This window comes from Egretta garzetta, unplaced genomic scaffold (assembly GCF_000687185.1).
Source record: "Egretta garzetta isolate BGI_Z169 unplaced genomic scaffold, ASM68718v1 scaffold417, whole genome shotgun sequence".
In the NCBI taxonomy this organism is placed as follows: Eukaryota; Metazoa; Chordata; class Aves; order Pelecaniformes; family Ardeidae; genus Egretta; species Egretta garzetta.
Genome location: NW_009260227.1, coordinates 429,081 through 442,893, shown reverse-complemented (window position 1 = coordinate 442,893; position 13,813 = coordinate 429,081). Strand labels below are relative to the sequence as shown.

The 13,813-nt window shown below is 53.1% G+C and overlaps 1 protein-coding gene across 1 annotated transcript in view; it reads left to right on the top strand.

The window, feature by feature from the left end:
- Nucleotides 1–13,813, top strand: part of VAV2 (vav guanine nucleotide exchange factor 2) — a gene marked incomplete at its 5' end in the record, with an annotated part of 161,863 nt that overhangs the window by 117,162 nt on the left and 30,888 nt on the right. Inside the window, one exon of the mRNA XM_035897646.1 lies at nucleotides 6,196–6,264. Coding sequence (XP_035753539.1) covers nucleotides 6,196–6,264 — 69 coding nt within the window. The remainder of the gene's footprint in view (nucleotides 1–6,195; nucleotides 6,265–13,813) is intronic.

The following is a 13,813-nucleotide window of genomic DNA, read 5'->3' as shown; positions in this document are numbered from 1 at the left end:
AGCGTGGAGCTGAAGCGAGGAGAAAACCATACCGCTTTCTTGGGCGGTACATGAGAATTTTTTAAAAATGCGATAATGTGTTGAAACATAAAATTATATGAGCTGATATTTTCTTGTCTCATAGTCTCCAGAAATACTTGGTTCAGATTTGAGCTAAAGATAAAGCCGGGCATGCAGCTCACCCTTGGGCACTGTGCTAAATGCCGTAAGTGCTCTTCTGCAAAATCATCATCTTTGTGTTATCTGAGGATGTAGATTGCTGCTTCCCCACTGAATTTCTATCAGAATTAATCTTGTGAGAATTTTTGCAAGTTCCAGACCACAAATAAAAGCAAATCGTAATTTTTCAGAGGTCGTGTCTAAAATTTGGCACAGCATGAGGTGCTTGTTTCCAGAGATGAGTAATGTAACACAATAGTACGATTTTAATTAAATTCAGCAGCTTTTGGTATGCTCCGATGTGCCTTGTTCTGCAGGGAGAGAACTGATTCCATTCCGCTTTATACAAAGGTCTCTTGGGCATTCATAGCGTGGTTTTCATCCATCTCGCAGCACTTTGCCAAAACCATTCCCTGACGCTTGTTCCCATTTCACAGATGGGAACCAAAGCTCGGAGGTGCTGCCCAGGTCGAGAGCAGGGCTGGAGAAGCAGCTCCAGGTCACCTCGTTGCTCCCCCCTGGTCAGCTCACAGCCACCTCTTGGGTACATCAGTAACTTAAAGGCGGCTTTAATCTGCCCAACCCCGCTGAAGCCTATGATGAATGTATTTTCAGTTGCATGCAGACGCCTTGCAAAACCACGTGGTTTTCTTTGGACGGCTCCAGGAGTGCGGTGCTGATGAAGGCATGGCGGCGTGCCCGGGGGACCCGCTACGGCTGCGGGGTGCCAGGACCGATGGCTGGTGGGGGACCCGTGGGGCCGGAGCAGTCCCGTGCTCGGGGAGTGGTTTGCCCTCCTGGAGAAAAAGAGGAGTTAAAAAAAAAAAAAGGGTGGAGGGGGAAGGTTGGAGCTATCAAAATGATGCACTACAAACAGCCAAGGTCTGAGCACTTCCCCTGGAGAAATATATTTTGGGATTGAAGCAGCATTGAACCCCAGCAGTGGGACAGACGGACTCATCTGGAAGCACGGGAGCTGAAACCGGCTGCTAACCCCCCACCCAAACTCGCGTGGAAAGCACAGCCTGAAGTCCAAAATCTGGGTGAAATTGCAGACTCCCATGGGTTTTCTTTGTATTGCCACGATGCTTTCTTCAAAACGGGGTTGTTGGAGGATCTCTACACCCAGCCACGGGCGTCGTGAGTTACTGCAAGGTGTAATTATGGTCTGTGCATACCGTGCTATGGAAATGTTTTTCTGCCAGATTCTGAGCTAGGAAGACTCAGCATGGCCCCGTCCATCCCAGCAGAGCTGTGGAAATGCCTTTGCACCAGCTTGAGGCTCTGGTCCTTTCCATTTATGCAGAAATCCCTCGCAGATGGGGCAGCAGACGGGAGCAGCGCAGGTTGTGCGGGCGTCACCAACTCCGCCTGCTTTTTAAAACACTGAAGCGTGGTTGCTGGACTTAGGAAACGAGGGGAGATGGGCATGCTGGCCTTGGGAGGCTGGAGTCCTGTTCCCAGTCAGGGATGAGCCACCTCCTGTGGGTGTTTGCACAAGTCCTGGAAACCTTGCAGATCTGCCTGACAGACGATCTCCGCCTCGGGTGGGAGCAGCTCCTTGGGACAGGGCAAAGACTGGGACGTGTCCACCCTGCCCGCTTCTCACCAGGCTTTCTGCTTGACCCTAAGAAATCAGAATGGAGACAGGGAAAAGAGAAAATAAACCGTGCTGGATCCTCCCCACTCTGTCACACATGGATTTGAGGCTAAGATGCTACTGTACAAAATTATCAGACTAAAGCTGTGACCCATCCTTGACCCTCTGTATCCTCTGCGACGGTCCGGCAGAGGTGACAGCTGCTTCCGTTGCTAGGACAAGGCACCCAGATGCTGAAATATGTTCATAAATAAATAAATCTTCCTGCTTATTGCTGTTAGAATTGCAGCCTACCTGGCTCTTCCCGTTAAATAATTCAGAGGAGAGCGCAGCCAGGCAGTGCATCGAGCTGCGGCGGGGGAGCACGCGGGGGCGGCTGATGAGGATGCGGCATGGGATGGATCATGGGGTAACCCAAGTGGCTGCTGAGAGCAAGGGAGGGGTTTTGCATTAGGTGCCTCGTGAAATATTAATTGATTATCGGCCTGCGTGCCGGGCTCTGGCTGTGGACTTCTCCTGCCTTTCCTTGCGAGAGCGTGTTGCATTTGCAGGGCGCCGCGTGCTGTGCGTCTGCAAGCTCTCCAACCCAAAAAGTAGCCTCAATGTTTTGTAAGATCAAGGAGGTGCTTTGCATCGCGTGTCGAGAACGATCATCTGCTGTAAGTCTTGTCCTCAAGAGGGGAAGCTCGCTCTGAGCTCCGTAGCAAATTACTTGGTCTTTCCTTCTCCTTTAGGCTCTAAAACAAACACAGCAGATTGATCCTACTTTCTTTGATCTCTGGAAGCGATGCTGTTGAATGCTGTGGGGTTTGTCTGCGAAGAAGTCTACTCTGGGAGGTTTATTATCTCTAAGAGCCCGTTCCAGCAGTGTTTGATGTTGCTGGGGCTTTTTGCTCTTCATCTGAGCAGGATCAGGCTTGCTGCAGCCCATGCGCGGGCTGGGAGGATGGATGGCTCAGCAGGTGGCTTTTCATGACGGTGGAGTGAAAACCAAAGTCTGGTGCTTAACGAATGATATTAAATAAGAGACGGATTTAAATGAGCTGGGATCTCTGTGAACCTGTTGGGTTTCTGTGGACTCAAAACACTTTACTCGTTACTGCCAGGCATTCCCAGCTATAGCATTTAGTACTGTGTATGAAGTTGCAATGCACCTGGAGATCTGTAAAAATTTCCCTGGGAATCAGGAGCTTTTAGACCCCTTGACTTCCAGTGTTTCTCCTCTTCTTTTAAAAAAAATAACGACATAAAAACTGATCCCAAACAATGCTGTTGCTCTCGGGGAGCTGATGGCTGGAGAATGTGCAGCACCATCGCCGGGCCAGGTGGAGATGCCAGGATAATCTGCATGAAGGCGTCTAAAGGCAAGTCCTGTGCTGGACCGGGGTGTGCACACGGGAAACGCCAGTGAGAAACACTGGGTTAAAATTCACCCCCTTGGCTTTTCTTAGCGTTGCCTTGACGTGGATCTGGTGGGGCAGGAGCGAGAGCAGGGCTCTCCCCCCCCAGCCTCTCCCCACCACATCAAATCTGCTTCTGCAGCCAGCTCAAGTGGAAAACTTCACCCCGAGACGAGCCCGGCTTGCAGTGGGGAGCCACGAAGGTGATCTGATGGGAAGTGGCAAAACCAGCAACATGGGGAATAATTGATGGGACAGGGCTGGGGTGGGCAGTTCACCCTGCGCCTCCTGCCAGCACCACCCTGACCCCCGGTGCCGGTGCCAATCCAGGTAGAAAAGTGTTTAATATGTTTTTCTATAGCTGGCTGCTGGAGGGTCATCTTCGTCGGCTTGTTGCTGGAGGATTGGTTTTTCCTGCATTCAGCGAAGAAAAAAAATGTGAATGGATATATAAGGGAACTTAAGCCAAAAGTAGGGAGATACTTTGAATAATGGCCATAATTAGTAGGGCTAAATTAAATTACGTTGTTGCACGTAGGGCTTTTGGGGAAGAGCAAGGACCGTTTGGGCAAGAACTGCCCAAAGCCCATGGCAGGGCCCCAGGCCCGGGTGACTTGTCCTGCAGTCTAGGGGCTGGCACCCTGTTTTGGAGAAGGGGAGAGGAGCTGTGGGGAGATGGCTGCTCAGCTCCTGCAGCAGTGACGTGGGGACATGGGGATCCTCTCCGGATCCACGTATGGCGTGGGCAGCTCGGGAGAGAGGCATGAGCAAAGGGCAAACCCAAGGCTTTATCCAAAAAGCCGTCCTTCAGCTGCAGATTTTAGATGGTCCATTTAGTAATCCTCTCCGTGGTGTGGCTTTCCTTCTGTAATTGCCTTCTGTGCATCCTTATTTAGCCATTAGCTGCTATTGTGGAGATACAGGTTATTAATTCCTCCCCTGCCCTGACTTTCACTCTGGTTCTTTACCGACGGTCAAGGTGAAGCCGTGAGGGCTGCCAGAGCTGCTGTCTCCATGAAACTCTCATTAGAAAATATTTTTCTCTCTTTGCTGTCTCCTTGTCTTACATGGGGGGGTTTATCACAGGAACTGATTGCACCTCAAGCCCAGATTTATGGCTGGAAATGTGTGCTTGTGATTTTAATATTCTTTATGGCTCTTTTACCTCTTTCTTTCTGGCATGGTGAGCACTGGAGAAGGAAATAGTCAGAGATTAAGAGCAGAAGATGCATGTAAAAGAAAGGAGGTCGTGCCCTGTGGTGGATATTTTTTTATTATTATTTTAACAAGTGGTGTTTTGCCAGAGGTCACCTCTGATTTCTCCTTTCTTGCTGGAGCTGTACAGGCTGGCGGAGCCCTGCGGCAGCAGCTGCCGTACCCCCCAGCCCATCAGGGCTGAAGTCCAAGGCCGGTTCCCATGGCCGGCTCAGCCACGTGCAGGAGGAGCTGGTGGCTTTTCTGTCTGCGCTTCACGTGGCTTTGGTATTCGTCACTAATCCCCGGGGGACAGCAGGGGAGGGGAAGTGCACGCACGCACGCACGTTCTGTAAAGATCCGGGGTGCCTCCTGGTCTCTCATTGCACCTTTATGCTTTGAAGCTTCTCTCCAAAATGTGCTTCTCCCCACATCTCACAAACACGCCAGCAGCTGTTTGTGCCCGATGTTGGGGTGTTGGGGCGATCACGCAACAGCACCTGCCTTGCAGTGAGACTGTGAGAGCAGCACGGCCCCATCTGCCCATCCCACCCATCGCTCTCCTTCCCCCCCCCGTTGCCGCTTTGCCCGTGGGCAGGGTTCAACGTGCCACCCCTTGGGCGCTCCTTGGCCCCCCTGGATTTGCATCTCACACAGGGGCACGGCAGCCCTGACAGCCGGTGGAGCATGAAATCATCCTGCGCTGTGGCTGGGGTCACCGTGGCTCTTTTCCCTCCCGGGCTCGCCACCTGGTCGTGGTTTTAATTGAACTCGCTGCAGATTTGAGCACTGTTTCAAAACACTTGGTCTGAAGCTGCTCACCAGAGGAAGGGTGAAGTGTAGCAGAGGAGGGAAGGCAAATTAATGCTGGGGACGGGATCCAAAACTAGCAAATTTGGGGGCTAGTCAGGCCATGTATTAAATCTTTCAGGAGAGGCAATCTATCGTGAAGCTGGGAGGGTGGGAGGGGAGGGGAGGAAATTGCTCTTGGGGGCAGTTAAAAGTTCACGTGTATCCGGTTTTGCTCCCCTCCAGCATCAGGATCCCATCCCGTGCGGCTCGTAGCCTGGGGACCCCCAGGCGCCTTGGCTGTGATGCCCACGGGGACCCCCCCAGCTGCCCCGCTGCAGCCCGTGTTCCCTGGGCTCCGGCCGGAGCAAGGCTTGCTGCGACCCCAGGGAGCCCCAGCCCCACGCAGCCATCGTCGCAAGGTGCATCCAGCCCCAGCAGAGCCACGGTCCCCCCTGGCCCTGTGCCAGCAATAATACATTGGCTTTAATTAAAGCAGTATTTTTCATCTCCTTCATCCATTATTTGGTTATTACTTCAGAATGAGCCAAGGAATTCTTGCTTCCCCCCACTCCCTCTCTTTCTCTTTTAATCGGCTTTCTCCCCCCTTCCTTTTGCCCTTTTAGTGTCCTTTCCCTCATCCCCAGGGTTTTAACTTTTCTTCAGCTATCACCAAGTTGTTAAGATGAGGAAGGCCAGGTTTTGTAAGGACTCATTCCTTCTGGTGGGATCAGCTCCTTGCAGCGGTGGGAGGCACTGGTGGGAAGCAGCTTGGATGCCCCGGCCGAGCAGGGCAGGAGCTCGAAGGTGGAAAAGCTCAGGGGTGCTCGTCCTGCCATGCCGGCACTGCCTGCGGGAAGCAGCGGAGATGGTGTCCTCCTAGGAGCTAATGTCCGAATAGGAAAAAAATGTATTTGCAATGAATATTTTGTTCCAAAACACCCTGTGCTCAGTGGGATGCTCGGGGCTGGGCTGAGTTCAGCTGGGGCTGCAGGGGATCTGCTGCGAGGGGTGAGATACGCCAGTAACGCTGTCATTGCTCTCCTCCCCCAGGCCCTTCCCGTCGGAGGAGACGACGGAAAACGATGATGACGTGTATCGGAGCTTGGAGGAGCTGGCGGAGTAAGTGGCCTCGCCTTCTCTCGGGGAGGGGACACAAAAAGGGAAACGTTGCAATGTAGTTCCAGCAAAGTCGGATAAAACTTGACAGCGGGGCTCGGAGAGCCGGGCCGGCTGCTTTGATCGTCTTGCCAGGAGATTTTTGTGCTCTTACAATAGTCTCATCTTTTCCCATGCAGAGCCCTGGGAGACATCACTTTTAATCGAGTTGAGTTTGTGAGTGGCTCGGTGGGGGGGCAAGGGGGAGCCAGGTCCACAGGGAGCCCCTCTGCCCGCTAAATCCCATCGTTCGCTGCAGAACCCCGGGACGTAATTCGTCCTCGGAGCCGACCAAAGCTGAGCCACTTGCTGGGACTGAGGTACCCATTGCTAACTCAGCGCTGGGCACCGCCCCATGGCGTTTTTGGGGCTGTGTGGGTGCTGGCACGTGGGACTGCATCCCCCATGAGTGATTTTGGACCACGCCAGCCAGCCCCGGGGCAGCCCCTCGCAGGGGACCCGTCCTGCCCGTCACTGGCAATGCAGCGGGATGTGGGGTGATGCTGCTGGGGTTTCTGTGTCCGTATTTAGCTGGGTCTCTGGTGTCTGTTTTGCTGCCCGTGGTGATGATATAAGAAGCTTTTAAGCAACCTTGACTACAACGTATATGGTGAAACATGGGCTCTATTGGAATTCGATGGCAGCGTTCCCGTCCGCTTCGGTGGGGCCAGGGTTTTACTTATGAAGTGCAGTCTGTTTCATATGGAGGGAAAGTCTGTATGGGTGGATATGTGGCTTTATATAGTTAAATATTATTGTTCCACAACATAAATAATAAGACTCCTTAATCCAATGAGTTCCTTATGGCTTCAGTTATTACAAAAGTAAATCATAAATTACCAGTCAGGGGAATGCAGTACCCTGGAATCCCCTGCTCGCGGTTTGCTCCCAGCAGCTAGTTTAATAAAATGTTAACTTATAAAGGAATCCTTTCAAGAATAAAATTCCGCCCCCCCAAAGTTCTCAAAATCCCTTTAATATTGGGTTTAAAATTCCTGATTCTCGCACATAAGGCGTGCTTTTAATTGGAGAAAGGCTTGTGCGTGAACTCGCACGCAAGCGCTGCTGGGGATGGCAGCCCCCTCCTCGGAACGGGGGTTTCAGCGTGCTGTGCTCGCAGCTCCCAGCAGCTCATTCGGCGTTGCAGATGGGTTCCCAGCTTTAACCGCTCTGCTGCCGGCGGTGCAGCTCCCACAGGGTGTCCAGGTGGAAGCTTCCCAAACTATTCCTCGGACCCTTGCTCATGGCTGCGAGTTGGTCCCTCTGTGAGTGGGGCTTAGGTGCCCAAGTCCCAGATGTGCTCAGATGACTTCAAAGTTTATTTCTTACCAATCGCCCCGTTCTGTCCCAGACTGTCTCCAACTTCCTAACTGTCCCTTTTTTCCCATTCTTTGCAAAATCCTCCCCTTTACATCTTTAGTTAGGACCACTGGGGAAAGGCGTGTGTAAGCCAACATGGGGATATTGCACAAGTGCCTTCATCCAGATCCGCGCTCACGGAGCAGCCAGGTTGTGCACGGAAACACGACCGACAAAATGGAGACGGAATTCACCCCTAACTGTTAAAAACCCCAGAAATGCCCCGGGGAGCCCCTTCGCACAAGCGTTGCCGCTCCGGCTGCCTGGAGACACATCAGCAATAGTCCTTTCTCCCTTGGACAAGGAGCGTCTCTCCGTGCTTGACAAGGAAACTTTCATTGGAAATTTGCCGGTCACAATGGTGCATACTGGGCACCGACGCTGGGCGCTGGCAACCCGCGGGGCCGCATGAGAAAGCTCTTTCTTAGCTGCTGCCGATCTCTAAACTGCTGAACAAGGGCGTCTTTCACGAGCTGGGAATGATTCAGTCCATCCAGCATCTTTGCATTTAATATTGCTGACGATCTAGCAGCCTTGGGAAGATCCGAGTGCATCCAAAATGCTTTAGTGGAGGCGAGGAAATGATTTTCACAGCAAGCGGTGAAGTGACCCCCACGCCTGGCAGGAACCGCTGCCCGACAGCCCAGCCGGGCACAGCGATCCTCCCGACTGCAAGGGAGACCCCTCCACCCCGGCTGGTTTTTCCACATTAACCGGCTGCATCTGTGCAGCTGAGTGATTTTTTGTTTTGGTTTTTTTTTCCCCTCTGGATCATTTTGGAGGGATCATAGAATCAGTGAATGTTTGGGGTTGGAAGGGACCCCTAGAGGTCACCCAGCCCAACCCCCCTGCAGGAGCAGGGACACCTTTAACCACAGCAGGTTGCTCACAGCCCCGGCCAACCTGGCCTGGAATGTTCCCAGGGATGGGGCCTCCACCCCTTCTCAGGGCAACCCCTGCCAGGGTTTCACCACCTTCAGTGTACTCTGCCCGCAGCCTTCTCTTCTCCAGGCTGAACACCCCCAACTCTCCCAGCCTGGCCCCATAGCAGAGGGGCTCCAGCCCTCGGATGCGCAGTCCCGCCTGTAAAACCACTCTGAAATGTGCCTTTGCAAGGGCCCAGCCTGCCGGTGGCCTCCAAGGGCTGGGGTGCAGGTGAGGAGGGACAACCCCGGTGGGCTCGGCACCGCCAAGTCACCCACCTGGAGAGAGGGTTCTCCCAAAGGCAGCTCTCTTTGGTTGTTGTGCTGCTGGGATCAGTACTGCCCTGGCTCTAACAAGACATTTTGGAGGCTGGTAAAAATATTTTGGGTTGGTTTTTTTTTTTTGGAGAATGACAAAACGCTTCATTTCAACCTTCAGTACTTAAACGGAGCGGTTTGGTGCCCCCCATTTGAGATTTTTGGGTGAATTCCTGTCCTGCAAAGCATTCAAAACATAAAAGTATTTGTGACGGAGGTGCAGATTTGGGAAGCAGAAGGAACCAGGCTTTGTCCCCGTTGTCCCTGTGATGCTCTAAAGAGCGAGGACCTTCATCCTGGCGGGCAGCGAGGTCCCTCCCGGCACGGAGGAGCTGTGGCAACCGGGGACAAAAGCCAGGGCCGGGGCTGGGAGCGGATCAATAGCAGTGCCACGAGGGCCGTTTACTGCAGGAACAAGCCGGCTGCATGCAAGCATGAGGTGGCTGCAGGGGGCTGGTGGATAGAAAGGATGTTCATGCCTTGATGAACCCATTGTGCTTCCACCTTCGGGGTATCGCAGAGATTATGCTGGGCTGCATGCAGCTCCCCAGCGCTGGGTCAGCCATCCAGCAGATCGAGGCAGATAATTGCCTGGAAACAGCTATTTATTAAAAAAAAAAAAAAAAGAAAAAAAAAAAGAAAGAGTCACCACCACCACCACCTCCCCCCCAAAAAAAAGAACAATTGGTGATGGAAAGGGGATGGGAAATTAAAAGGGTATCAGGGGAGCCAGAAAGTTCTCAAATTCCCCATTTTCAGCCCGCCAGCCCCTCGGTTTGCTTTGCCGTCGGCCAGATGGCAGCCTGCAGAGAGCCTGGGCAGATGGCGAGGGCTGGCCAGTTTGCAAGTGGTGCCTGATCAATACTGGGAGGAGCAGGAAAGGGACGTTTCGCCTCTGCTGCCTGATTTATTTCTGCATGCCCTAATGCCAGACCCTCCGGCAGCAGCCAGTTTGGGGGGAGTTTGCCCAAGAAATGAGCAGGGCTTTGCAACAGCAACAGGCGGGCACGTTGGCTGGAGCCTGCCCCCCCAAAATCAGAGGGACCCTTGTCCTGAGGAAGCACGGCTACGGCTGCCGGGCACTGATAGAAGTGGGCAGTTATCCACCTTACCGCTGAGCATCTTCCTCGCTGACTGCTTTCCCGTCTCTCTTGACGGCTGTTTCAGCTGCCCCAAACCATTCTGGTACTTCTGAAGTTATATTTAAGACTTAACCTAAATTTTCTCTGCCGCCACTTAAGCTCTCCCCGGTTATTTCATCTCATTAAATTTACGAGAGCAATTAATCCTGGTCCTCTTTACAGCTCCAGAGCCACCTTTATCATGAACCTTCTCCACTTCATGGCACTGTCCCCCCGCGCTGGCACGAGGCCCGGCGGGCTGGGGTGGATTGCACCTCCGGTGGGTTTGGGCTTGTTTAGCAGCTATTTGAAGAATTCAGAGTCAGGCAGAAGTGCTGTGAATGATTTGACATGAAACGTTTCATTTGCATAACTTTCACCCCCCTTTCACCTTTAAAAGCGAATTGCTGTGAGGGGAGGAGTTGCAGCGTTGCAAAAAGGACAGAGAAAACGTTTTAAGCAAAGCAGCTCCCCACCAAACCCCACGCTGGAGCCGGCGTGTGCCCCCAGAGGGGGATTCATCCCCCGTGTTCGTGTCCCCTGGTCTTGTTTCGAGCCGCAGCTTGCTGGGGATTTATCCCCAGTAAAAGCATTGGGGATAGTGGTGTATTTCCAAATCTTAGAGAAGGGGAGTTGCAGAAGATTTCCCTCCTGGCCTCAGTTTCTCAAGCGATGCAAGTCCTTTGGGCACAGACTCTGCCAAGCATCTCCTGCCAAGGGCTTCTTGCTGAAGTTTCTTCTACTTCTTTCACTGCTGTCACCAGCGCTGCCTCCTCGTGTCTTCCAAAATAGTGATGTGATCAGCAGAATTTCTCGAGTGCATTAAAAAAAAAGTAATGAATAGAGGCGCCAGGGTGAGATGATAAGTTAGCTGCCACTTTTCTCATTATTTTTGCTGTGTTGGAAAAACCACGCGTGCCAGCCGGTTAAATAAATGGCTCCGTGGTACAAGGCACTTCAGTCATAGCTCTTGTAAACGTGTCTTTTCTTCTTTGTCACCCCTAAAGATTTTTATATGTCCTGCTTGTGCCATCCCTAGGATCGTGTTCGTTTCTGTAACTGTGTGAGGCTCATTCTTGGGATTATAATGTTCCGCTTTGAATGGGGAACATAAGACCTGGGTAGAATAGATGGCAAAAGGCTTCTCTTGCTATTTCCAGCCGCGTGTCTCCGTCCAAGTACAATCTAGCTAATTAAAACCCTGCAAGATCTCGCGTCCAACGACTGCACATCTTGCACTCCTTCACCCTGAAACCTAAGCCTGCCAGATGTGCTGCAAATATAGGACTCTGCTTGTCCTCGTCTGACGGAGACTGTGAATGAGGGGGTTGGTTGGATGAGCTGCCTATTTATAGCTCTAAGTGCAGAGTAAGAATGAGAATGTGGAGGATTACTGGGGCGAACTGGAGCCTCCCAGCTGCTGGGCAGCTGCCTCAGGGCCCCTGCAAATGCACTTCCAGCCTGGACCCGGCGGTGGCTCTGAGGTCTTCTGGCTCTTAACCTCGGCCACAGGGCTGGAAATCTGGGTTTGTCTTTTGGTTGTCCTATTTTAGCTCCTTCTGTCTCCTCCTCCTCTTTCTTTTGCTCTTCCTGGTGGTTCTGGCTCTTTCATCAGTGGAGCGAAAGCAGCGCGGTGGTTTGGACGGGGTTTTGGTGTGCTGGGTTTGCCCTGAGGGCCTCGCTTGGGCTCATCCTTGAGTTTTTGAGGCTGGTACAAACTCATCAACTTCCCAGAGCAGCTTTTGTGGATGAAGAGGTTCCTCAGTGGCCCTTGAGACCCTCAGAGCTTCCCCACTTACCCTCCTCATCCTCGGCGTTGTTGCGAAGGTGATGTGCAGCGTTCCTTTGGCACGGTGGACCTGCTGCAGATTATTTATCGGGGCATCCTGGCCCATCTGCACCCATCCCCTGGCGTGGGCAGCCCATTCCAGAGCTTGTCTTCTCCCAGAGCCCAAATGCCAACTGTGCCCTCTCTTTTGGCCCAGTGCTGAGCTCTGGAGGGCTGGGAACAGTGGGACCAGTACCTTCACCCAAGGCAGTGAGGTTCTTAAACGAACTCAACTTCGGTGTCCTGTCTGGGGAGATGGCGCCTGCAGGTGCTGGGGGTCACGGAGGGACCCTGCCCTTCCCCAGCTCGCTCCCTCCGTGTCCCCATTTGTCCCTTGCTCCAAGGCAGCAGCCTGGCATTGGTCCCTCTGTTAAGGGACCTGCTCCTTGGCATGGCTGCTACCCGCTCGGGAGGGCATTTGTACAGAGCAGGCATTGCCAGGGAGGAAGAGCTCAGCCAAAAGCATTGGGTTTGCCTGAAATTGCCTTAGATACCGAAAGCTTTATTCCTTTTGCTTTGAATGAGGTTTCCTGGCTAGGCAAGATGCTGCCAGCCCAAAGCTGGTTACATCCATCCTAATAACAGTAATTGCAAATTCTGGCGTTAACTCTGAAGAGTGGATAAAATCCCTTTCCGAAACCCAGAGCTGTCAATGAATCTCCTAATCCAGGCAGTAGATCATAGGCTCGGATACCCACGGGTAACTTGCAGACTCTGCTGCTTTTATTGAAGGAGTAAATTGCTTTTCTTTGTGAGGAACGAGCTGAGCATCTGGCCTTCCTTGCGCAAGTTGCTCCGTCTACCCATGGCATGCTCGGGATGCGGAATTTATTGCCGCTCACAGCAGGGGACTGTGCTAAACGTGGAAAATACCTGCCCCGCTTTCCCTCCCCTTGTGGCATTTAAAATTTAGTGTGTTCTTAGGTTGCTACTGGCTGGAATCATCCTGATACCTCCTCTCTTTTTCTGATGGTGGGAGGGTGCGTATTTTCAACGCCGACAGGCAGAATGCAGAGACTGATGAAAATCAATACGGGCCGTACGTGCACCGGCAAAGCCCGGCCGCTGGCAGGCGGCTCCAGGGGAGGCTAATCCGCACGTTTTACTGCTCTCCATAAAACTGGCAGCCCCTGGTGTTTCTCAGGGATGTACTAGGAATGGGCTTTAATAAATAAGGGTCCATTTGGACAAAGGTGTCGTTGTTTTAATACCACCGTGGCTGCTGGGTTTGAGCATCTCTCGTGCCTCTCCCCTCAGCTCTGAAATGGAGGTGTCTTTCCAGATGGCCCCAGGACAAGGGTATTGTCCCCCCTATTTTGCCTCAGCCCAGAAAGTGGAGATGGGAAGGGCTTGTACTGGTGTCGATGAGTAGGAACGAGCGGAGCAGCAGGGGCTTGGCCCCTTGGTTAGAGCACTGAGAGTGGCAAGGCACTGTCAGGATGCGGCCCCCCGTGATGGGTGCAGCGTTCGTGTCAGATGGCTCTTTGCAGGTCTGTGGGCAAATATGCTGTGTTTGCCCTCGATAGGTGCTTCTGCCCCTTTCCTGGTGGCCCAGAGGACCTCCCGGTAGGGCTGGGCTGGGCCAGGTCTGTGGGGCACCCGTCCTTCTCCAGGCTCTGTCCAGGCAGCCCGTGATTTAGCAAAACCCCTTCGGCATCCCACGCTGCCACCTGGGTTTCTCACGGTGCCATCCTGGTGCACACCAGGCCGTGGTCCAGAGCTCGTGGTTCCTCGGTGGGGGAGAAAAGGAGGGCTTGTCCCAGGCTGGGGACGGGAGGTGCTGGGGTCTGAGGCTTGGACGCGTGGCACCTGGTTGTGCTTGTGTGCAGGAGAGGAGGTCCAGGTGATGCTCGGGATGCGGGGCTTCCTGGGGACGCCTCAAGATGCCGTCTTCTCCTTCTGCACGTAGCCCGAAACAGCTGCTGAACGCTCTGGCGGCTGGGGACGAGTGGCCGTCAGGCAAA